The 26519-nt window shown below is 36.5% G+C and overlaps 2 protein-coding genes across 3 annotated transcripts in view; one reads left to right on the plus strand and one right to left on the minus strand.

Annotated features, from left to right (window-relative positions):
* LOC114336265 (pickpocket protein 28) overlaps positions 1 to 26519 on the plus strand; it is a 353651-nt gene that overhangs the window by 237248 nt on the left and 89884 nt on the right. The gene's annotated exons all lie outside the window — the stretch shown is intronic.
* LOC126888876 (TAR DNA-binding protein 43-like) overlaps positions 1 to 26519 on the minus strand; it is a 117975-nt gene that overhangs the window by 73559 nt on the left and 17897 nt on the right. For both annotated transcript variants that reach the window (XM_050657305.1, XM_050657306.1), the window contains exon 2: positions 3914 to 4118. In XM_050657305.1, coding sequence (XP_050513262.1) covers positions 3914 to 4118 — 205 coding nt within the window. The remainder of the gene's footprint in view (positions 1 to 3913; positions 4119 to 26519) is intronic.

Below are 26519 nucleotides of genomic sequence, written 5' to 3' on the forward strand. Positions count from 1 at the left end.
AATAAACTCCATAAATGGAATTAAGAAGAACCAGGCAAAAACAGCTATATCACACAAAGAAGCACATAAAAAATTAACCAGTACATTTGGTATCCTACAGGCGTAAAATAGTTTGACGGCCCTTAAGGAGATGATGACATTGAATATATCTGAACATGTTAGCTTGCTGCAACCCCCTTTTAACTGATATCTTATCGTTTTGTTTTCAACAACAATCAATAAAACCTTTCTTGGCCTAGGATGGGATCCCACTATTTAACATAAATAAACAAACAAGATTGTGAGTATTTGTTTTGTTCAGTTGAAATTCATCCAATGTATAATAAAATGTATATATATTACAGTTAGAGTTGATTCTCAGTTAGAGTTGACTCCAACTAGTTGGAGTCAACTCCAACTGAAACGAGCAGTAAAAGTCGATTTTAAAAATTTAAATCAACTTTTACTAGTTGGAGTTGACTCTTCCTGGATCGATTCAGTAAATGTTGATTATACGAGAATCTCAAGTGCATTTTTGATGAGTGTGCATTTCTTTGTTTTGGCCGTTTCAACTACTTATTAGTATAGTCTGTAACGTCGCCCCCGTTCGGTAAATTATTCTGATTCGATTTTTTGCACAAACTTACTCAAAGAAATACATCCGTATAACAATCCTTATAACAAATACATAGGGTGTCACGCGGTACCGCGGTCGAAAAATTGTTTAACCAATTTCAGTAAAGTCAGTCAGTAAAGTGACTCTTTATCGAACGAGTCTGATATTACGAGCAGAGGAACAGACGCGTTCGATAAAGAGTATTGAGGTGGTGCGTACAAAATTGTATCGTCAATCATAAAACACATTAACACTTACTTACAACTTTGAGGAACTTTTTTTAATTTTAGACGAAATAAAAAATTCGAATGACAGTAATGACAGATGACTTTTGCATGATGGCCGGTTTTGATGTTTAATCGATAGTTATCAATATTGTATACCTACCTAATTACTAAATCTGTAAAGTTTTGATTTATTTTGTATGAATATAATTGCGAAACATTACAGAATTTTACTTTTTGACATAAATTTTATTAATAATAAGATAGATTTTGTACAATATTTTTAATAATTAAAGTAAATAAATTTAAATTTCACTCAAATAAATAATCGATTGCTGCCATTGACCACTTACATTCAATCTCGGTTAATTTGATTAATTATCGCGGCAGGTAAAGTAACATTCTTCTTTCAATACAACAAAGTGAGGGCAAATGAGTACAATACTGCCGAAAATGAGGGCAAATGAGTACAATAATGAATGATTTTAGTGACGTTTAGCGATAAACAATGATTTTAAACAAATTCGCAAAAATAATTTTTTCACTTCGTACAAATTTTTTTTAGATCCTTTGGGCCTTTTTTTCTCTAAAACTGACTGTTGTCGAGTTATTAGCGACTTAAAATTTGAAAAACGCCAAAATAACCATTTTGAAGGTTTAATAACTCGGTTAAAGATAATTGTGAAAGTCGAGCGAGCGGCCGTGGAGTAACGGCATAATCGCTGGCCTCATACGCCAGTGCACGTGGCTTCGAGCCCTGCTAAAGACAAACCATTTTCATTTCCAATAATGTCACGAGCCGTCTCACCGTGCCTGGGAGAGCACGTTAAGCCGTCGGTCCCCCTGGGCTAGTGTACATCGACACTAGTTACTTGAAACAGGGTTAAAGATGTAATTGGCGCCGGAACTGTCCGAAAGGCAAAAATGCCATACGATATTATATATTATGAAAGTCAGAAACTAAAAAAAATCAAAGATTAAAGCTACCTCTATAAGATCCTGAAGAAATTTTTGTCATTATTTCATTAATAAGATATTATTTTTAATTATCAACAATGAGTGCTAACCGTGTATTGAGGCGGCCGTCAATGTGAGTGCGAGTGAGATTCATCATTGGACGGCTGGAATGGTGCATCTCTTTAGCACCCACCATTGACGGCCGCCTAATACGCACTTAGCGCTCATTGTTAATAATTAAAGATAAAGCTTAGTAATAAAATAGTGACAAAAATTTCTGCTGGATCTTGTAGAGGGGGCTATAAACTTTGATTTGGTCACTTTCCGACTTTCATAATAATGGATTTTAACCGAGTTATTAAGCCTTGAAAATGGCTATTTTTGCATTTTTCAAATTTTAAATCGCGTATAACTCGACAACAATCAATTTTAGAGAAAAATCACAAAATACCTTCTTTCTACTAGCGTGCCAAAATGTCTACTTTCGCGAACGCGTTTTAGTTTAGAAAGTTTTACTTTTCCGCACGCGTGTTAATTTTTTAAAGACTCGTAGAAAAAATATTGTTCCTAACGCTTGCAGAAAGTCTCTTTTCCGCACTCGATTGCTTGCCAAACTCCTGCTTCGTGTCGTTCGGCAAACTGCAGTCGCGTGCGGAAAAGTATGACTTTCTGCACTTGTTAGGAAAATAACTATTTTTGCTCAGAATAACCCAAATGATCTAAAAAAAATTGTTCGAAGTAAAAAAATTATTTTTGTGAATTTGTCTAAAAAAATTGTTTAAACAATTTATCGATCAAGGTACTGCCTGGCACCCAGTAGATTTGTTATAAGGACCTCTTTTTGAGTAAGTTTGTGCAAAAAATTCGAATCAGAGTAATTTACCTAACGGGGGCGACGATACAGTCTATAGTATTTTTACTACAAAAGCGATATTACGTAGGTCAAAATTTTTGACGTAAGAGAACTGTCAAAACATTAGAATGTGACTCTTCATTATATCCATGTTTATAATAAACATGGCAATAATGAAAATTCACATTCTAATGTTTTGACAGTTCTCTTACGTCAAAAATTTTGACCTACGTAATATCGCTTTTGTAGTAAAAATACTATAGACTAATTTGAACATATTCAGTAACATTTAATTTCTAGAATCGGCTGTTTGTGTGAATCAGAATCAACTTTTACTAAATGGCATTGGGAGGAGTATACTTTTCCTAGTTGGAGTCTACTTTTACTAGTAAATGTTGAATATAAATCTTCATTTTATATTTATAATCAACTTTTACTGAAACCAGCCGTTAGAGTTGACTTCAACTAGTTGGAGTCAACTCCAACTGGATAATCAACTTGAACTGTAACATATATAAATAGAGAAAACATTGCTTACGGGATTTATTCTTTTCGATAAAGCTACCTTATTTAAAATCAGAAACAACTAATTCAACGATGACGTCCCTCGCTTTTCCTTTTAAAGCCCTATAAATATGCCGTCGGGTTCTTGTATCCCATATAGCCGGTCTGTTTTGCACTTCAATCAAAACCGTTCCGAGTCGAAATTCATTTTAGGTGCTCACCCTATAAACTCTCGTAAACATCTGCCGCAGCTACAAAAGTGGTCCGTCTGAATGGCGTTTGCCACTAGTGGACGCCACTAGCAGTGAGACTCGGCGACTGTGGCTGGACACAGTCGCTCGTCTGGGGTGCAACGTCCACTTCACATATGAACCCACGGCCAATCATCGGAAGCTGATTTGTGGGTCCACAGAGTAGCACTGCAGAGTGGTCCGTCTGGTTTCGCCCTAATACAACGCAGAGGAAATACTCAGTATTAATTTTTATTTTTTATGTCAATTTACTTTTATATTCATTACATAATGACTTTCATTCACAACATGTTTTCTCACATTAAGATATATTTGGTATTATATTCCTTAGTTACTAAACGGTTACTAACTTTATAAATATTGGTGTCGTTGCAATAAAAATTACACTTGACAAACAGCGTATTCAAAAAATATAACTTAATTTTCTTTTGAGTCGATTTTTTGCTCGCAAGTGTAGTAGAGAAAAAATAATTACATATTCAATTAAGAACACACTAAAATATAAGCTAAAATATTAATTGTGTTTAACCTTTAATGATATGATCCTCTCCACAAAGAGCTTGAGCAATTTCTGGATCTAAAAAGGTGACAAAACAGAATGCTTTGAAATCTTTTGGCATATATACATCAGTAACTTCGCCGAATTTTTTGAAGTATTGTCTTACGTCTTCTGCCGTTATTTCTTCAGTTAATCTGCCAACATACACTCTACGTGGAAGAGGTACCGAACCTGCCTGTAATAAAAATAATAAATACTAAAGCTGTAAGTACAATGTTTAAATTAAGTTAAAAATACCTTATACATATTTCAATAGGCTCTAGCTACCGTAATAAGTTGGATACAAATATTTTTTGAAGTGAATACTTCTTATCGCTCGGTATGGAATTTTGGCGGGACTAAAATCGTATTTGGCGTCATTGAAAAATCGTGTCGCGAGTGGTAACCTTGCGGTATACCGTGATATACATATTTATATACTTATTTTAACATTCTCAGTAAACTACAGGTCCCGAATGATCTATTGTTCGACTGGTTTCAGGGTGATTTCAAGTATAAATCGCGGATTTTAAATTATTGGCTGGCTTTGGGGTGGTTTCAACCCTAGAGAGGTGATTTGTTCAATTAATAAAAAATAGTGTGACTCATATTTATATGATAAAACTAAGTATGGGTCCCGTATTTGGTATTATTGACTGGGTTCGGGGTGATTTCAATCCTATAGGGGTCGACTTGTTCACTATAAAAAAATAGAGAGACGCATGGTTTTATACTAAAACTAAATATAGATTCCGAATTTTCAATTTTTGACTGACTTCTGGGTAGTTTTAACCCTGTATGGGTTGATTTGTTCAGTTTTTCCGAAAAATATAGTGCGACACATTTTTCTATGGTAAAATTAGATATAGATTCAGAATTTTCCATTGCATGATTGGCTGGGTTCTGGGTGGTTTCAACCCTACAGATGTTGATTAAATAAAATTAAATAAAATTACAAAAAATTTTAAAAAAATTGAATAAAATTATATAAAATAAAATAAAATTATATAAAATAAATAAAATTATATAAAATAAATCGAATTAGATCTAATCGAATAGAAACGAATGGGATAGAATATAATCGAATATATAAGAAGTATTCACTTCTGTCGCGCTCCGCAAGTACCACGGTTCCTTTTTTTTATTAGGTTGCCTAGTGGTAAAGAGTGATTTGAAGAAAAATGGCTCTATTACATAATTATTAACAAAGGAATAGTTTTTGGGATAGTGCTCATTGAAAATATAAGTGATATTTTAATCAGATTACACTCTCGGAAATACGAAGCAAATGAGAATATCGTAATAAGGGCTTAGGAGTAAAATTTCGCGTAAATGTGTTTTAAATGCATTCATTTTTGATATGAAAACTTCTTTAGGGGCGTTGTGCAATTTTTGGATAGAGGAAAAGGCATTGAATTGGTGACCGTCATTGGGACCGTCATCGCTTATACTGTATATTATGTGCATGTATATAGGGTGAGGCAGATAACTGGCCTATTAGAAATATCTCGAGAACTAAAGCCAACAGAATCATAAAAATTGAACTGAAGGGGTTTTGAAGGATGATCTATTAAATGAAAATATTTTCATCTTTTTGCTTCCGGTTATACCGGAAGTTGCTTATAACTTCGTTTTTTTAAATGGGGCACCCTGTATATTTTTACACTTTTGGATTCTCCTCAATCTCTTCTTTCTTAAAATATGAGTTTTTGTAATATTATACAGGGTATTTTAAAAGATATTTACGTTTATTTATTAATTTCGTAGCAATATTCACACCCTGTAGAATTGTAATAGTTTGACATTAAAAGCTTTACTTACGTTCAAGTGATTTTTAATATAGTCTACTATTGTTAAGAATCATTAGTATTGCTTATTTTAAAATTTTAGTATACAGGGTTAGTCGAAACACGGAATGAATATTTTCTGAGTTTTCTTAAATGGAACACCCTATATTTTAGTATTGTAATGAAATGATATTTCATGGTACTTTTTTATTTTATAAGTATTCCCTATACCTAATTGCTTTAATTTGTGAGTTATTGGTGATTCACGCTAAACATTAATTGCAACAAAAAATACGTAAAATTTTATTAGCTTGGCCGTGAAAAAATTCAATTACAAATAATTTTTCAGAAATAAATAAATATTAATCCAGACTGATCCTTAAAATTACCAATAATGGTTTAGATATCAAAATACCTACGTAGTTAAGATTGTTGATGCGATTAACAATTAAGCACAAATTAAAGCAGTTAGGTATACGTATAAGGAATGCTTAAGAAATAAAAAAGTACCATAAAATATCATTTTATTACAATACTAAAATACAGGGTGTTCCATTTAAGAAAACTCATAAAATACTCATTCCGAGTTTCGACCAACCCTGTATACTAAGATTAAAAATTTAGCTATACTAATGATTCTTAACAATAGTAGACTATATTAAAAGTCATTTGAACGTAAGTAGAGTTTTAGATGTCCAACTACTACAATTCTACAGGGTGTGAATGTTGCTACGAAATTAATAAAAAAACGTAATTATCTTTTAAAATACCCTGTATAACATTACAAAACCTCATATTTTAAGAAAGAAGACATCGAACAGAATCCAAAAATGTAAAAATATACAGGGTGTCCCATTTAAAAAAAAAACGAAGTTATAAGCAACTTCCGGTATAACCGGAAGTAGCAAATAGATGAAAATATTTTCATTAAATAGATGACTCTTCAAAACCCCTTAATTCAAATTTTCATGATTCTGTTGCCTTTAGTTCTCGAGATATTTCTAATAAGCTCTTTATTTGACTCACCCTGTATATATAAATTGTGCAGAGGTATTTAAATTTAAAATAAATGTAAAACCTATTTTAGGATGGGGCAAAAGGATTGATTTCGCGACCGTCATCGCTTCGGCGAAATACATTTTGTACATATATAGTATATAGGTATATCATGTAGATGTATATGTACTTCTTTAGGGGCGTTGTGCGATTTTTGGATAAGGAAAAAAATCATATCAGTTTGGGATTCGAGAAAGGCTATCGACCAAGTCCATAGAATAACGGATATAATAGAGAGGTCGCTGGAAGGAAAGAAAGTTTGCTCCGCTGTCTTCCTCGACGTGGCGCAATCGTTTGATAAAGTATGTCACGAAGGACTTAATCTACAAATTACGCAGGATTTTGCCAAGACAATACGCAGAATTATTGGAATCTTATATATCAGAGAGAGTTTTTAGGGTTAGGCAAGAAGAAACCTACTCGGAACTAAAAGAAATCAATGCAAGTATACCACAAGGTAGTGTGATAAGACCGGTCCTATACCTATTATATACTAGTAATATCCCTGGAGTAGATAATAACACAATAGCTACCCTTGCTTATAACACTGACGTCTTGGCCGCGGGTGAAGACCATGAAGAAGCAGCAAGAAAACTACAAATCTCTGTTAACGGACTTAACAACTGGACTAAATGCTGGCAAATTAAATTAAATGAAATGAAGTCAGTGTAGATTAATTTTACAAACAAGAAAAACAATACATTCCTGTTAACGTAAATAATACTCAGATACCATTAGACACTAGGCTACGCTGGAGTATCACGAACAACGACTTCTTCAACACGTCAATGTTGAGGCCATCCAGATCCTTGACAACACGGATCTAGCTAGAAGACTCGAGGAAGAAACCCTTCGAGTTAGTTAGGTGAAAAGTAGTGCACGGTGTAAGTGATGGTACAGGTTAATATTTGTGCAATAAATTACCAGAACCTATGTAAGTGGTACTAGTGAGTTTGTCCTTAGCCTTAAATTTTTAGTAGTAATGCAGGTTAGAAATAAGTTGCTTATTGATCATATTATTTGATAAGATTGCAATGTTCTTAACCTTTAACTACCCGCGCATCAAGTTATAACATAACTACATGCGTGGCGTACTTTATACGCCACAAGAAAATACACTTAAAACAGCGGATTTGTTTTTTTTTTTTGAAAATACACTTAGTTATTTGTTATAAACCTTATTCGGCATCAGTGAATACTTGGAGTACCTTCTCAGTAAGCCAATTGGGATTTATAACTGGAATCATGGAATAAGTGGATTCCATGATAAATAAAATTACTAATAAAAAATTTTTTGAAATGTAATTTTTTACAGGAGAAAAAGTATTGTTAATAAAGAAAATATATTTTAAAAAATTGAAGAATCTCAGAGGCAGAATCCACCAATTTAATAAATTAAAATGGTAGATAGTATTTTAAAACTGAGATTTTTCGTGTTTGAAAGTTCTTACTGGTACATCCTTAATCTGCGACTTTTTCAATTAATAAGACAGCAGACGACGAATATAGAAAACGAAAGGGAAACGATCACATTTCGCTTTCATTCGTCTAGGAAAAACGGGCAGCAGAGGAACTTTCAGTACTCAAATCCGAGTAATCCGATTAATGTGATTAATCCGATTAATCACATCCTCTTTGGATGTTTTAAGAATAAAAGGCTTTCAGATATATTTTCTGAAAACCTTGTAAAAAGTAAGGTGCAACTTCCAGCAAACATAACCCATCTGCTGTCACTCAATCAGAAATCAATATTTGAACTCGTATGCAATCATTTATACGCTTCCGGATATATAATTTAGATTTGTAACAGTCAAGTTTCAGTTCGTAATATACCATAATTAATAACTTATAATAAGATTATATTAATATGCAAAAATCTGTGGCAAATGGACTAGTTTCCATGCCAAACATCACCATCATCATCATCATCATCTGAACCGAAAAACAGCTCCACCATCATTTTAAAGGGAATCTGAAAAATAATTCAAATTTCCCATCAGACGCGATACAGCGACATCTACTAAAAAATTGAAGAATCTCAGATGCAGAATCCACCAATTTAATAAATTAAAATGGTAGATAGTATTTTAAAACTGAGATTTTTCGTGTTTGAAAGTTCTTACTGGTACATCCTTAATCTGCGACTTTTTCAATTAATAAGACAGCAGACGACGAATTGGACGAATATAGAAAACGAAAGGGAAACGATCACATTTCGCTTTCATTCGTCTAGGAAAAACGGACAGCAGAGGAACTTTCAGTACTCAAATCCGAGTAAAGGAAATAAAAATAATAAATGATGGTTTTGCTTGTTTTCGATTCAGAGGGTTGCACACCAGCTAGACAGGCACTGTTTCTACGCTTTCAGGCGTCATCAGTAGCTTTCGAAAGTGTGCCCACCTCTGAACCGAAAAACAGCTCCACCATCATTTTAAAGGGAATCTGAAAAATAATTCAAATTTCCCATCAGACGCGATACAGCGACATCTACTAAAAAATTGAAGAATCTCAGATGCAGAATCCACCAATTTAATAAATTAAAATGGTAGATAGTATTTTAAAACTGAGATTTTTCGTGTTTGAAAGTTCTTACTGGTACATCCTTAATCTGCGACTTTTTCAATTAATAAGACAGCAAAATCTCAGTTTTAATATACTATCTACCATTTTAATTTATTAAATTGGTGGATTCTGCATCTGAGATTCTTCAATTTTTTAGTAGATGTCGCTGTATCGCGTCTGATGGGAAATTTGAATTATTTTTCAGATTCCCTTTAAAATGATGGTGGAGCTGTTTTTCGGTTCAGAGGTGGGCACACTTTCGAAAGCTACTGATGACGCCTGAAAGCGTAGAAACAGTGCCTGTCTAGCTGGTGTGCAACCCTCTGAACCGAAAACAAGCAAAACCATCATTTATTATTTTTATTTCCTTTACTCGGATTTGAGTACTGAAAGTTCCTCTGCTGTCCGTTTTTCCTAGATGAATGAAAGCGAAATGTGATCGTTTCCTTTTCGTTTTCTATATTCGTCCAATTCGTCGTCTGCTGTCTTATTAATTGAAAAAGTCGCAGATTAAGGATGTACCAGTAAGAACTTTCAAACACGAAAAATCTCAGTTTTAAAATACTATCTACCATTTTAATTTATTAAATTGGTGGATTCTGCATCTGAGATTCTTCAATTTTTTAGTAGATGTCGCTGTATCGCGTCTGAATGTAAATTTGAATTATTTTTCAGATTCCCTTTAAAATGATGGTGGAGCTGTTTTTCGGTTCAGAGGTGGGCACACTTTCGAAAGCTACTGATGACGCCTGAAAGGGTAGAAACAGTGCCTGTCTAGCTGGTGTGCAACCCTCTGAATCGAAAACAAGCAAAACCATCATTTATTATTTTTAAAAATATATTTTGTGCAATAATGACTAAAGAACAATTGAAATATGAACTTATATTACTACTTACATTAATATAATAGTGGCGTATATTGTCCACCACCGGAAACAACAAATAATAAACTGTAAATTACGATCTTCCCAGAACGCCGATTATAACGAAACTAAAACCAAATTGTAAAGCACATTCCAGTGATAGGTTAGAGTAGAGAGATAAACAAGGTCCAAAATTAAATTTTTAAATATATTTGCAGTAGAATTCTTATATCTGGCGTACAAAATACGCCAGCGCGTGTAGTTAAAGGTTAAGCATCTTTTTGGTGTTTAATAAATAAAAAAACGCTAAATTTTCTCTTTTTCACCCCTGTAACTTATTAAAATAAACATTATATAAATTTTCAGGGACTTTGGGCCCTCGGAATAATGCAATGTTTCATTCTGCGTTTAAACTTTTAAAAAAATACTTATTAGTTTTCTTAGGATTCGAAAAAATGAATGCATTTAAAACACATTGGTGCGAAATTTTGCGCCTACGCCCTTAAGTTGAACATAGGAGACACTATTTTACAAAGGTCACGAGGTGGAAAGCGAAAAAGCTGAACGAGTATTAATACATAAACGACAGCCTGATAACATAAAAGTATATCCTCATATCCTGACGAGGATTTTAAACTTTTCTTCTTCTTCTTCAGGCCACGTCCCTACGTTACTGCTGGTGATAGGCATCTTTCGTTAGTTCCCATTGATATCTACACTGAGCCATTCTCAGCTATTGCTTGCCCACGATATGTTTGATATCATCCGTCCAACTATTCTGTAGTCTGCCCACCCCTCCCCTGTTCTCTCTTGGCTTCCTGTTTGTTATTCTATGCATCCATTTTTTAACAATAATAATAATAATAATAATAATAATAATAATAATAATAACCTGTGGGAGTTTTTTGTCAGTTCTTCTATCAGGCGCGGCCCCCTGCGAATGGGGGATGCTTTCTGGGTATTCGTAGCGCCAATACCCAGAGAGTAGCAGGAATACTTGCCGTGGAACAAAAACTGACACCTGGCAGTAGGTATAAAATACACACCCATGAGAATGGAGAATAATAATTTGTGTTTAGGATCGCTGCCTGGGGATCGCCAGGGCACGTCTGGAGCCGGCGCTGGACGTGACAGCATGCGGGACGTCGGTGGCAGGGTGTTGAGGAGGCGGGCCCCTGTCATACAATCCGCTACAGCCCAACCACAACCACAAGCGAGCCAAATAACAACAAGAGCTCCACCTGCCGAAGGTGCTGCGCTGGATCATCAGTCGGCGCTCACTCAAGCGGGACGACCGAGGCAGCGCATGAAATGGACTGTGTCCATCAACGAAAGCATTTTGCGCTTCTATTATACGGTGACAAACCTCGGTCAAGAAACGATCGGCTACAGACAACAGCTGTATGCCGAATTTTGCAGGGAGTACCCAGATATTCAAGTATCGGAGCAAAGAGTATCAGATCAATACCGGGTAATCATAAGAAATAATCTTATCCCAGAGACTAGACGCGATGCCATCAAAAGCGAAGTCGAACGGGAGATTAATAACCAAGAGCTAGTTTTAGATCAAGTCCCTAATGAGGAGCAGATTCCTGAGATTCCCATACCAGAAACTCAACCTGACAATACACAGCAGGAAAACAACGAGTTGCGCCATAGTCTAGAAAACGAAATGGCTCGTGCCGTACAAGAGTTTAATGGAACAAATCCACTTAGCAGACCACCGCTACCACGAATAAACTCTTGTAAGAAACTAGGTGCGCTGTTACAAATTGTGAACACTGAAGTCCTACCCAATTATGTTGTAGAAGCCCACACATTGGAATATCTGCATATGCTAATCTACTGTGCAGCAACAGCAATTGCCAATGTAATGGGCGTTAAGATCAGAACACGACGGGGGTACTAATAACGGAAAGACTGGTAACAGAATTGCACCATGGGAAAAAAGACTTCTCGGAAAAATTGAATTACTGCGTAGGGATATTGGTCAAGTCACAGAATATATAAGAGGTGTAACAAGTAGAAAAGTCATTAAGAGAGCTGAAGAAATAATGCGGAGAACTTCAAGACACTCGAGATACGATCCAGAAAACAACACAGCCCAACAGTGTCTGGATACATTAAAACAAAAACTCTCCGTCTATTCAGGACGATTAAGAAGGTATAAAGTTAGTAACAACCGAAAATGTGACAATGCACTTTTTGAGAACTCTGAGAAGGCGTTTTACCGAAAACTCAATTCCACCGTATTATTTTACTTATTATTATTATCTTACCCAAGCCAAGAAGAAATTCATGAGTTTTGGGGAAATCAACTTTCCACACCAGCTGCTTTTAACAACAATGCTGGCTGGATAGAAGATACCCAAGGATAAAAATAACACCCAAGATCCATCCAAGTACCGCCCAATTACTTGTCTTCCAACTTTGTATAAATTGGTCACATCCTGTGTAACCCGGCGTATCTACCAACACTGTGCTCTAAACGATATCATAGAGCCTCAACAGAAAGGATGCGCTAAGGGTTCCATGGGTTGCAAAGAACAGCTTATCATCGATTCAGTCATTTCTAACCAGGCATTCACTAAAAAAAGGAACCTTTTTACTGCTTTTATTGACTATAAAAAGGCCTTTGATTCAGTACCGCATGAATGGCTAATAGATATTTTGAAAATATACAAAGTCGATGATAACATAGTGACCTTTTTAAGGCATATAATGAGAGATTGGAAGACTAAAATTCACCTCCAAATACCTGGTGAAAAAAATATTGAAACCGAAAATATTGCAATCAACCGGGGCCTGTTTCAAGGAGACTCGTTGAGTCCACTGTGGTTCTGTTTAGCTTTGAACCCCCTTTCCCAGCTATTAAACTCCACTGACTCAGGTTTTAGCATTAAAAGCAATAATACTGTGGTAGCGAAGCTCAATCATCTGTTGTATATGGATGATTTGAAATTAATGGCTTCCACTCGAGAACACCTAGAAGAGATGCTAAAAACTGTAGAAACATTCTCTAATGATATTAGTATGCAGTTCGGTCTAGACAAGTGCCGTGTTTTGAATATAGTCAGAGAAAAAGTACAGCCCGGTGGATTCGATATGCAAAATGGCCAGAACATCGAGGCCATGGGCGACAACTATATGTATAAATATCTTGGAGTAAAACAGGCGCGGAAAATTGACCATAAGCAAATGAAAACTGAGATAACTACTGAGTTTATAAGAAGGGTAAAACAGCTGCTTCGTTCACAGCTTAACAGTAAAAATTTGTTTAAGGCACTAAACACCTACGCTTGTTCCGCGCTTAGCTATTCATTTGGTATTGTTAAGTGGACAAAAACGGATATAGAAAATCTTCAGCGAAAAGTACGAACACACCTCACAAAGGCACAAAAACACCACCCTAAAAGTGCAGTAGAACGAACAACATTACCCCGGTATTTAGGAGGAAGAGGACTTATGGATATAGGTGAGCAATTAGATAAACAAATTGCTAATTTAAGAACTTATTTTCAGATGCAGGCTGAGACATCTACTCTACACCGCGCAATTTGCGCAGTAGATGACACAACACCGATCAAACTGAGGGAACCAGAAATGCGCATAAACCACCTTACTAAGGACGAAAAACTGCGCACCTGGATGGGTAAACCTCTGCACGGGCGACATCCCAATGAGGTCAGCCAAGACTATGTCGACAATACAGCGTCGAACTATTGGTTGACATCAGGAAAGATGTTCCCTGAAACGGAGGGTTCATTACTGGCCATTCAGGATCAGGTTATACCAACCAGAAACTACCTGAAATATATCATCAAAGACCCTCAGGTTCAAAACGACAGATGCCGATATGGATGTCAAGCCCAAGAAACCATCCAACATCTTACAGGGGGCTGCCAGGCATTTGCTGCAACTGAATACAAGGAACGGCATGACGCAGTGGGAAAAATCCTTCATCAAGAGATAGCTATCAAGCTGGGACTTCTCCAAACGGACCATCTCCCGTATTATCAATACGTACCTGAGAGTATGCTTGAGGATGGCAACTACAAGCTATGCTGGGACCGCACTGTGCTCACAGACCAAACAGTGGCACATAATAGACCAGATCTCGTACTAGTTAATAAATTAACAAGACAAACAACACTAATTGATGTGTCGATACCTAACAACAATAATCTACGTAGTAAATTCACTGAAAAGATCGCCAAGTACAGAGATCTAGAAATTCAAATACGAAGGCAATGGAGAATGAAAAGTACCCAGACGATACCTATTGTTATGTCTACTACTGGAGTCATTCCGAAGAACCTCCTCGAAAGCATAAAAAGGCTGGGTCTAAATGAACATCTTTACAAGACCATGCAGAAAGCTGTACTACTCGCAACGGCCAGATGTGTACGAAAATTTTTGGGAGATACACCTGCATACCAAGTCACCTAGGGCTCGATAACACGGAAAAAGTCCCACCAGAGCTCAATCCTTTTGATACCGTAGGTATCTGGGATGAGTCAATTTCCCCCTTAGAGGGAGTGTGAGCCGTATGGCTAAATCTGGATAATAATAATAATAACCTGTGGGAGTTTTTTGTCAGTTCTTCTATCAGGCGCGGCCCCCTGCGAATGGGGATACTTTCTGGGTATTCGTAGCGCCAGTACCCAGAGAGTAGCAGGGATACTTGCCGTGGAACAAAAACTGACACCTGGCAGTAGGTATAAAATGCACACCCATGAGAATGGAGAATAATAATTTGTGTTTAGGATCGCTGCCTGGGGATCGCCAGGGCACGTCTGGAGCCGGCGCTGGACGTGACAGCATGCGGGACGTCGGTGGCAGGGTGTTGAGGAGGCGGGCCCCTGTCATACAATCCGCTACAGCCCAACAACAAGAACAACAACCACAAGCGAGCCAAACAACAGCAAGAGCTCCACTCGCTGAAGGTGCTGCGCTGGAACATCAGCCGGCGCTCACTCAAGCGGGACGACCGAGGCAGCGCATGAAATGGACTGTGTCCATCAACGAAAGCATTTTGCGCTTCTATTATAAGGTGACCAACCTCGGTCAAGAAACGATCGGCTACAGACAACAGCTGTATGCCGAATTTTGCAGGGAGTACCCAGATATTCAAGTATCGGAGCAAAGAGTATCAGATCAATACCGGGTAATCATAAGAAACAACCTTATCCCAGAGACTAGACGCAATACGATCAAAAGCGAAGTCGAACGGGAGATTAATAACCAAGAGCTAGTTTTAGATCAAGTCCCTAATGAAATCCTTGATCAGCAGATTCCTGAGGTTCCCATACCAGTAACTCAACCTGACAATACACAGCAGGAAAACAACGAGTTGCGCGATAGTGTAGAAAACGAAATGGCTCGTGCCGTACAAGAGTTTAATGGAACAAATCCACTTAGCAGACCACCGCTACCACGAATAAACTCTTGTAAGAAACTAGGTGCGCTGTTACAAATTGTGAGTACTGAAGTCCTACCCAATTATGTCGTAGAAGCCCACACATTGGAATATCTGCATATGCTAATCTACTGTGCAGCAACAGCAATTGCCAATGTAATGGGCGTTAAGATCAGAACACGACGGGGTACTAATAATGGAAGGACTGGTAACAGAATTGCACCCTGGGAAAAAAGACTTCTCGGAAAAATTGAATTACTGCGTAGGGATATTGGTCAAGTCACAGAATATATAAGAGGTGTACCAAGTAGAAAAGTCATTAAGAGAGCTGAAGAAATAATGCGGAGCACTGCAAGATACTCGAGATACGATCCAGAAAATAACACAGCTCAACAGTGTCTGGATACATTAAAACAAAAACTCTCCGTCTATTCAGGACGATTAAGAAGGTATAAAGTTAGTAACAACCGAAAATGTGACAATGCACTTTTTGAGAACTCTGAGAAGGCGTTCTACCGAAAACTCAATTCCACCGTAGAAAGTGTCGACAAGTCTTACCCAAGCCAAGAAGAAATTCATGAGTTTTGGGGAAATCAACTTTCCACACCAGCTGCTCTTAACAACAATGCTGGCTGGATAGAAGATACGACGCACAACTGTCACCACTACGTCACTGCTAACTACGAACCATTCACGACTGAAGAAGTCTCAAATGTCATCAAAGAGCTTCATAACTGGAAATCTCCTGGACCAGACGGAGTTCAGAACTTTTGGCTTAAAAAGTTTTGGAGTATTCATGAGTGCTTATCAACATTAATTAATCATGTTATTTCTAATCCGCAGGAATTACCATCATTTCTAACTCAGGGAACTACTTATTTAATACCCAAGGATCAAAATAACACCCAAGATCCATCCAAGTACCGCCCAATTACTTGTCTTCCAACTTTGTATAAATTGGTCACACCCTGTGTAACCCGGCGTATCTACCAACACTGTGCTCTAAACAATAGCATAGAGCCTCAACAGAAAGGATGCGCTAAGGGTTCCATGGGTTGCAAAGAACAGCTTATCATCGACTCAGTCATTTCTAACCAGGCATTCACTAAAAAAAGGAATCTTTTTACTGCTTTTATTGACTATAAAAAGGCCTTTGATTCAGTACCGCATGAATGGCTAATAGATATATTGAAAATATACAAAGTCGATGATAACATAGTGACCTTTTTAAGGCATATAATGAGAGATTGGAAGACTAAAATTCACCTCCAAATACCTGGTGAAAACAATATCGAAACCGAAAATATCGCAATCAACCGGGGCCTGTTTCAAGGAGACTCGTTAAATCCACTGTGGTTCTGTTTAGCTTTGAACCCCCTTTCCCAACTATTAAACTCCACTGACTCAGGTTTTAGCATTAAAAGCAATAATACTGTAGTAGCGAAGCTCAATCATCTGTTGTATATGGATGATTTGAAATTAATGGCTTCCACTCGAGAACACCTAGAAGAGATGCTAAAAACTGTAGAAACATTCTCTAATGATATTAGTATGCAGTTCGGTCTAGACAAGTGCCGTGTTTTGAATATAGTCAGAGGAAAGGTACAGCCCGATGGATTCGATATGCAAAATGGCCAGAACATCGAGGCCATGGGCGATAACGATATGTACAAATATCTTGGAGTAAAGCAGGCGCGGAAAATTGACCATAAGCAAATGAAAACTGAGATAACAACTGACTTTATAAGAAGGGTAAAACAACTGCTTCGTTCACAGCGTAACAGTAAAAATTTGTTTAAGGCACTGAACACCTACGCTTGTTCCGCGCTTAGCTATTCATTTGGTATTGTTAAGTGGACAAAAACGGATATTGAAAATCTTCAGCGAAAAGTACGAACACACCTCACAAAGGCACAAAAACACCACCCTAAAAGTGCAGTAGAACGAACGACATTACCCCGGTATTTAGGAGGAAGAGGACTTATGGATATAGGTGAGCAATTAGATAAACAGATTGCTAATTTAAGAACTTATTTTCAGATGCAGGCTGAGACATCTACTCTACACCGCGCAATTTGCGCAGTAGATGACACAACACCGATCAAACTGAGGGAACCAGAAATGCGCATAAACCACCTTACTAAGGACGAAAAACTGCGCACCTGGATGGGTAAACCTCTGCACGGGCGACATCCCAATGAGGTTAGCCAAGACTATGTCGACAATACAGCGTCGAACTATTGGTTGACATCAGAAAAGATGTTCCCTGAAACGGAGGGTTCATTACTGGCCATTCAGGATCAGGTTATACCAACCAGAAATTACCTGAAATATATCGTCAAAGACCCTCAGGTTCAAAACGACAGATGCCGATATGGATGTCAAGCCCAAGAAACCATCCAACATATTACAGGGGGCTGCCAGGCATTTGCTGCAACTGAATACAAGGAACGGCATGACGCAGTGGGAAAAATCCTTCATCAAGAGATAGCTAACAAGCTGGGACTTCTCCAAACGGACCATCTCCCATATTATCAATACGTTCCTGAGAGTATGCTTGAGGATGGCAACTACAAGCTATACTGGGACCGCACTGTGCTCACAGACCAAACAGTGGCACATAATAGACCAGATCTCGTACTAGTTAATAAATTAACAAGACAAACAACACTAATTGATGTGGCGATACCTAACAACAATAATCTACGTAGTAAATTTACTAAAAAGATCGCCAAGTATAGAGATCTGGAAATTCAAATACGGAGACAATGGAGAATGCAAAGTACCCAGACGATACCTATTGTTATGTCTACTACTGGAGTCATTCCGAAGACCCTCCTCGAAAGCATAACAAAGCTGGGTCTCAATGAACATATTTATAAGACCATGCAGAAAGCTGTACTACTTGCGACGGCAAGAAGTGTAAGGAAATTTTTGGGAGATACACCTGCATTCCAAGTCACCTAGGGCTCGATAACACGGAAAGAGTCCCACCAGAGCTCAATCCTTTTGATACCGTAGGTATCTGGGATGAGTCAATTTTCCCCTCAGAGGGAGTGTGAGCCGTATGGCTAAATCTGGATAATAATAATAAACTCGTCTTCCTTTCCTTTCTCTTAATGTTCCGCGCTTAGCTATTCATTTGGCATTGTTAAGTGGACAAAAACGGACATAGAAAACCTTCAGCGAAAAGTAAGAACGCACCTCACAAAGGCACAAAAACACCATCCAAAAAGTGCAGTAGAAAGAACGACATTACCACGGAATTTAGGAGGAAGAGGACTTATGGACATAGGTGAGCAATTAGACAAACAAATTGCTAATTTAAGATCTTATTTTCAGATGCAGGCTGAAACATCTACTCTACATCGCGCTATCTGCGCAGTAGATGACACAACACCGATAAAACTGAGGGAAGCAGAACTGCGCATAAACCACCTTACTAAGAACGAAAAAGTGCGCGCCTGGATGGGTAAACCTCTACACGGGCGACATCCCAATGAGGTCAGCCAAGATTATGTCGACAATATAGCGTCGAACTACTGGTTGACATCAGGAAAGATGTTCCCTGAAACGGAGGGTTCATTACTGGCCATTCAGGATCAGGTTATACCAACCAGAAATTACCTAAAATATATCATCAAACACCCTCATGTTCAAAACGACAGATGCCGATATGGATGTCAAGCCCAAGAAACCATCCAACATCTTACAGGGGGCTGCCAGGCATTTGCTGCAACTGAGTACAAGGAACGGCATGACGCAGTAGGAAAAATCCTTCATCAGGAGATAGCTATCAAGCTGGGACTTCTCCAAACCGACCATCTCCCATATTATCAATACGTCCCTGAGAGTATGCTTGAGGATGGCAACTACAAGCTATACTGGGACCGCACTGTGCTCACAGACCAAACAGTGGCGCATAATAGACCAGATCTCGTATTAGTCAATAAATTAACGAGACAAACAACCCTCATTGATGTGGCGATTCCTAACAACAATAATCTACGTACTAAATTTACTGAAAAGATCGCCAAGTACAGAGATCTGGAAATCCAAATACGGAGACAATGGAGAATGCAAAGTACCCAGACGATACCGATTATTATGTTTACTACTGGAGTCATTTCGAAGACCCTCCTCGAAAGCGTAAAAAAGCTGGGTCTTAATGAACATTTTTATAAGACCATGCAGAAAGCAGTACTACTCGCAACGGCTAGATGTGTACGAAAATTTTTGGGAGATACATCTGCATACCAAGTCACCTAGGGCTCGATAACACGGAAAGAGTCCCACCAGAGCTCAATCCTTTTGATACCGTAGGTATCTGGGATGAGTCAATTTTCCCCTTAGAGTGAGTGTGAGCGGTATGGCTAAGTCTGGATAAACTCTTTATTACAGAGACAAAATAAAGAAGTACAAGTACCAAATATAACAATATAGGAAAAAAAAGAAAATCTCTGTAAAAGGGACAAGAGAACAACATAGCACAACACGAATGCTGTGCCTGCCGATCAAAGCTCTGGCCCTTTTTTAACAATTAAAGAACATTTTTTGCTGGCATATATAAATCAAGTATATAACAGTTATATTACAGTTAATTAAATTTAAATAATAGAAGTAAAATAAAAAAGAAACAATACAGGTGATAGGACATGAAAATAATGTTTATAGGGTATTATGTGTTGACTCAAGAAGATGTAATTTCATTTTTCTTTTGAATGAGTTAATAGGTAGTTTTTTCATTGATTCAGGGATACCATTATATAAGTTGTAAATATTATAAGAGTATGACTTACGGAATGTTGTTGTTTTGTACGTGGGTGGAGATATCAAACCTTGTGAACGTCTGTCCTGAACTTAATTCTGTCCTATAGATATGGCGGACATTTTGTTACTATTATACGATGATAGAGACAAAGAGCATGGAGTTTTCGTCGGTTCGCCATATCAAGCCATTTAGCATCCTTAAGCTTATAGGAGACACTCTTATACTTCCTAATACCGTAAATAAATCTAAGGCATGACTTCTGCACTTTTTTGTATTCTATTTATATCAAACTGGTCAAGACAAGGACCATACACGACATCTCCATAATTGAAATGCGATAAGACTAAAGACTCCGTTAGTAATATTTTATGCCTAGAGGTTAAAATATGTCGATGCTGAAATAATATTTTTAATGAACTGTATGCTTTTTGAATACAAGCCGACACATGTTTTTTAAATCAGAATCTAGGAATAAACCCAAGCTTTTGGACACATCAGTGCAATTAATTTTATTATTTTGCAACAAAATTAGAATATTTCTCCTAATACTGTCTTTTTAGAATATAAAGAGATAATAAAGCGTCTCTATTAGCGTTTCAATTATCCGTGCCACGTCCGGTGACGTGGAGTACGTGACGTTGGAGACGTTGGAAGTTCTGTCCAACAAAATACACGGGACGTTTTCGTAGTCTTACGTTCGAAACCTATAACCTATTTCAGAATTAAAACTTCCCCTGTTCCAGTGTTCCCGTATATCAAAGTTTGTCCGACTAGACACCGTTAGGCTATTAAAAATTTTCAGCTTGATATTTAATAAACTTTTTTTGTTATCCAGGCCTTTAACACCCTTGATAAATAATATTTCGATTTAGGTATAATAATAAAATCTTAACATTTTTCATTTAAAACTTACGTACGTTAAACTTCTAGTCCATTGAAAAGTTACATTTGCATTTGTTATTATTAATTTACAAAACTTAAAAAATATAAATTATAAATTGTCATCACGCCATTGAGATAGGAGAAGCATTAATAATGGTAGGGGAGATAATTGGTAGAAATCCCAAGTGGAGATTTTTGCAGTTACTCGAGCGCGTCAGATTATCACATGGGGAGAAACCTTATACCCTGTAAATGTACCCCTACCATATATTAGATCTTAATACAGGGGAGTTCGTTAAGGGTGGTCCGAAAAAATATATATCCTTAGAAAAACTCGAAATCGTCAAATTAAGATAAGGTAAGTTAAGTATGTACATGCAAAACAGTGTATATATCAAAAATCTGACGGTTTGGGCGGGGCCTAAGGAAATGCCTGAATTACAAAGTTTCACAAATAAAAAGCCGATATTTCGAGAAATATCTACACGTCAGATCGAAAAACTAAAAAATACGTGTTCAATATTTTTCAAAAATCTATCGAATGATGCCAAACACGACCCCCCACGGAAAGGGGTGGGGGGTAAATTTAAAATTTTAAGTAGGAACCCAGCGATAGTTCGCGAAATGAACATCATATCGAAAAACTGCAAAATACACGTATTGAATATTTTTTTAAAATCTATCGAATGACACAACACGACCTCCCACGGAGTTTACTTTAAAATCTTAAATAGGAGTCCCCATTTGTTATTCCAGATTTGGATTCCTTACTTAAAAATAAGATCTTTTATTCGAGACATGTTTTCGAATTATCAATAGATGGCGCTATAATCGGAAAAAACGATTGCTAGAAATGGAAAAGTAAATTAAAAAATGGAAAGTCCTCACTTAAATGAAAAATTTTACTCAACTTTTTTTGGTTCTAGGACCTAATCTTCACAACCCAATAGGTCCCCATAACCCTCGACAAACTGCAAATTTAGCATTTTTTCCTCCCCTACTATTATAAGTAACATCATAGGATCTGATTTTCAATGACTATTATTACATCGCAAATCTAAGGTGCTATATCTAGTATATCAGTATACTTAGGTGCTATATCAAATAGTACATATCTGGCATGCAAATTAGCACCTTTTACACTGGCATTATTCGAAATACAATTCCAAGAGAAATTGTACCAAGTCATCTATGTCAAAAGAATGATCCTCTAATAACATTCACATAAGTAATTTTATTATCGATGGTGGTTTTTCTGTTTCTGTGGTGGGATTTCTGTTATATAAACATGGTTTAGGATCGGAATTCATCTTTGAACAACATTCTTGAGAAGTACGTTAGGTAGGTAGGTACCAGAATACTATGGACTATCTGCAAGTATAATACAGTAATCTCTCGTTTTATGCAATGGATACATTCTACAGAAAAGCGTATATAAAAATCGCAATAAAAAGACTTACTTGCCTTAAAAAAAGTAGGGATACGTTCCGTAAATTTCTAAAATCACATAAAACCGAAACGTTTGTCCACCAAAATTGATTATCTTTGATGTTTTTTCTCCATTGGGCCAAATAAAGTTAAAAAAAATGTTTAAAATAGACTTCGATATTGAGATGGCAAAAACTTCTTTTTATGAAAAATATAACTTTCTGACACTCACTGTATAGCACAAAATGACCGTTTTTGAATGTAATTTTCAGGGTCAACTCCGAATTGCATGAAAATTTGAATTTAGGTTCTACTTACCCTCCACTTCAAAGTTGAATTTGTGCCGTTGGTTGCTTTTACTTGGGCGGGTGACACTCACTCCTTCTCGGGGGTGAAAAAATAAGCGTTTAAATAAGTCCGGAAATAGATAAATTGACTGAATGTAAGCAACTTTCGTTCTATAGAGTTTTTTAAGTATGTATGTCAAAACTTTTCGAGTTATTTGCGATTATAAATGTTTATTTTTCGACAAAAAAACAAAGTTTTCAGGAGGTTTTCGCAAATAACTCAAAAAGTAAATATTTTATTGAAAAAATATTCTTAGCAAAAATGTAGCTTATAAAAAAAGGAAAATAAATCATGTATTACCTAATGAAATCTATAAACCCCGTTAAAGCAAAGTTGTAGCTCATGAAAAATACGTTCTTATTCATCAAATTCCAAATCGAATATTTCAACATAAAATAACCAAAAAATTAAGAAATTTTCGAGAAGAACTTATTAAATTTTTTTAAAATTTCTAGCAACAATACTAAACGAGATACGCTCAAAATAAAGTTGGCCGCTTTTTTTTGGTTAAAAAAATTGTGAAAATCTCCCAATATTTAGCACCCTAAATAAAACTAATCGTTACCGCTTTACCTTCTACTTTATATGTATGTGTAATACTGTTTATACGATCTGTAAGTATGACAGGTTCAACGTGCTTATCTGTAAAAAAATTTGGTTTTATAGTTAAATTTTTTTTTCTAAAAATTTTGTAGTAAAAGTGCTCTTTTTTAAAACAACTTAGTATTAGTGATACGAACAATATTAAAGAGTAAAAAAATGTAGGCTTTACTTTTATAAATCTGATAATTTCATTTTGTTCTTCTGTAGGACAAAAATTGGTTAAGTAAGATATGGCTATTCAAAGTTTGCATACACTCGTGATTGGTGACTTTGTTAAATAAACTCTGATTTAAATAAGCATCCAAAAAATAATATTTAAGTCATTAGCAAATAACTCAGTTTAAATTTTAAATCCTTTAATGACAATATTATTACGCAATGTTTTAATTATGCATTTTGTAGTAAGTATGCGACATTGAATATCTGTGCAATAGGGACACGCACCGAAAAATGCAAACTAAACAGAAAAAAAAGCTGTTAATATAATTCACGGTCGTATTAAGTAAATTAAAAATCATAACAAACAAATAGACATTAGATATACTTACGAAAATAATGAGAGAAGATGCTCTACGAAAGACTTTAGTAATTATCAGACGACGCCGCTAACATCAGATACCAACTGTAAGTGTAAAATAAATAAATATATATCGATGAGTACTTAGTGTGTTGAGTTGAAGTCAATCTACCTCCTTGTCGGGGTCGCTACCCCTACAACCACCATTTCAAGCCATTTAAACTATAACCCTTTCAAAAATAGGCACTTAAACCGGTGAAACTTACAGATTATTATAAAAAACACATAGGTAAGTAAAGTAAATTGTTTGTAAAGCAGGGTTGCAAAAAAAGATGTATTTTAATTTAAAAAAAAGGCATGTTTTTTTTTGTTTTAAACGTTTTTTTTTTGTTTTAAACATGTTTTTTGTGTTTTTAAATTGTATGTTTTAAACAAATAAAACTTGTTTAAAACACATGTTTTTTTGTTTTAAACGTTTTTTTGCTTTAAACATGTTTTTTGTGTTTTTAAATTTAATATTTTAAACAAATACAACTTAGAAGAACACATTGTTTAAATCATATTTTCTTAAACATAACATTAATTGAAGGTGTTTGATCTATTATTCTACCAAAGATATTTTTTCGTCGCAGCTGAGCTCATCGTTAAGTTTTTTTATACGTTTTATCTGTTTATTTTCAAATTCCGATATAATACCCCATTACTTCTGCTAAAGTTTAGGAAAACGAATTTCTCATTTCTCGAAGATTACCACGAGTTTTTTCAAAAAGTTGAGGGGCGACCGTTAACTATGCCGTTTCAGATTGCAAAAGTTTTGATGTTAGATTAATAATTAAGTTAAGTATTTTAGATGGAGCAGTAATAACGGCAAATTCAAAATTATTCATAATAATATGCTCTTGAAATGAAATTTTCGTTTAAGATTTCATTACTTGTCGGAAAGCTCGACGCAAAGCCATAACAGCATCATATCTGGAAGGTCCATGTCACCAGCCCCCCCTTTTTCGATTCGAGGGTCAAAAAAAAGCTCATTCGTTTGTATTGCGTTAGTACTGGATTGTATCACCCTTCATTCGTTTGTACTGCCCCCACCCTTTTAAATCTGCCTGGAGGGGCTGGTGACATGTCATCCCCCCCTTTTTCGATTTGAGGGTCAAAAAAAGCTCATTCGTTTGTATTGCGTTAGTACTGGATTGTATCACCCTTCATTCGTTTGTACTGCCCCCACCCTTTTAAATCTGCCTGGAGGGGCTGGTGACATGCCATCCCCCCCTTTTTCGATCTGGGGGTCCGGGATGGGTATGTTCGTTTGTACTACGTTAGTATCGGATTGTATTGACCTTATTTTTTTTGTACTGCCCCCACCCGTCTAGATTGGCCTGGGGGGGCCAGTGACATGCTACCCTCTACTCTGCACTTTTTGCCTTCTGAATGTCGAAAATAGGCTATTTCGTTTGTACTGCGTTAGTACTGGATTGTATCACCCTTCATTCGTTTGTACTGCCTCCACCCTTTTAAATCTGCCTGGAGGGGCTGGTGACATGTCATCCCCCCTTTTTCGATATGGGGGTCCGGGATGGGTATGTTCGTTTGTACTACGTTAGTATCGGATTGTATTGACCTTATTTTGTTTGTACCGCCCCCCACCCGTCTAGATTGGCCTGGGGGGCCAGTGACATGCTACCCCTCTACTATGCATTCTTTGCCATCTGAATGTCAAAAATAGGCTATTTCGTTTGTACTGCGTTAGTACTGGATTGTACCGCCCTTATTTTGTTTGTACTACCCCTACCCTTCTACATTTAAAACAGAGAAGGATTAGTGCTAGGAGTAAGGACAAAAAATCAGCCAAACCTTGCACATAACACCGCGGGTGTAAAACTTGGTAAATTCGTCAAAAATGAAACGAATTAAATTTTGAAACTGAAAAACAGGCTTGCAAGACACTCTCCACTCTCCATGGGGAATGGAAATGTACCCCCTCAGATGGATCTCGGAGTAGTTGCGATTTGAAAAATGGTACATGTATTTGTTGGAGATATTTTGAACAGCGACCTTGTCTTTTCCTACTAGGAAGAAATTTATCCATCCCTGGATAACTCTGGATAACTGATTAACTGAAACATACATACGGCAGAATTCATTGGAATCGAAAATTATTAAAAGTATTTGGAATATTAAATGAAAAATTCCCACAAGCAATATCTTTCTTACCATCTAATGTCAAAGACCAGATAACAATAATTGCCGCTGCTATGTTATGGTAATTTTTTTCTAGAAAGGTTTGTATTGTTCGTTTATGACTGCAATAAGATTCAGAATTTCCGTATTTCATTTGTAAAATAAATATAGTGTCAAAAA

Source organism: Diabrotica virgifera, chromosome 7 (assembly GCF_917563875.1).
Source record: "Diabrotica virgifera virgifera chromosome 7, PGI_DIABVI_V3a".
Lineage (NCBI taxonomy): Eukaryota > Metazoa > Arthropoda > Insecta > Coleoptera > Chrysomelidae > Diabrotica > Diabrotica virgifera.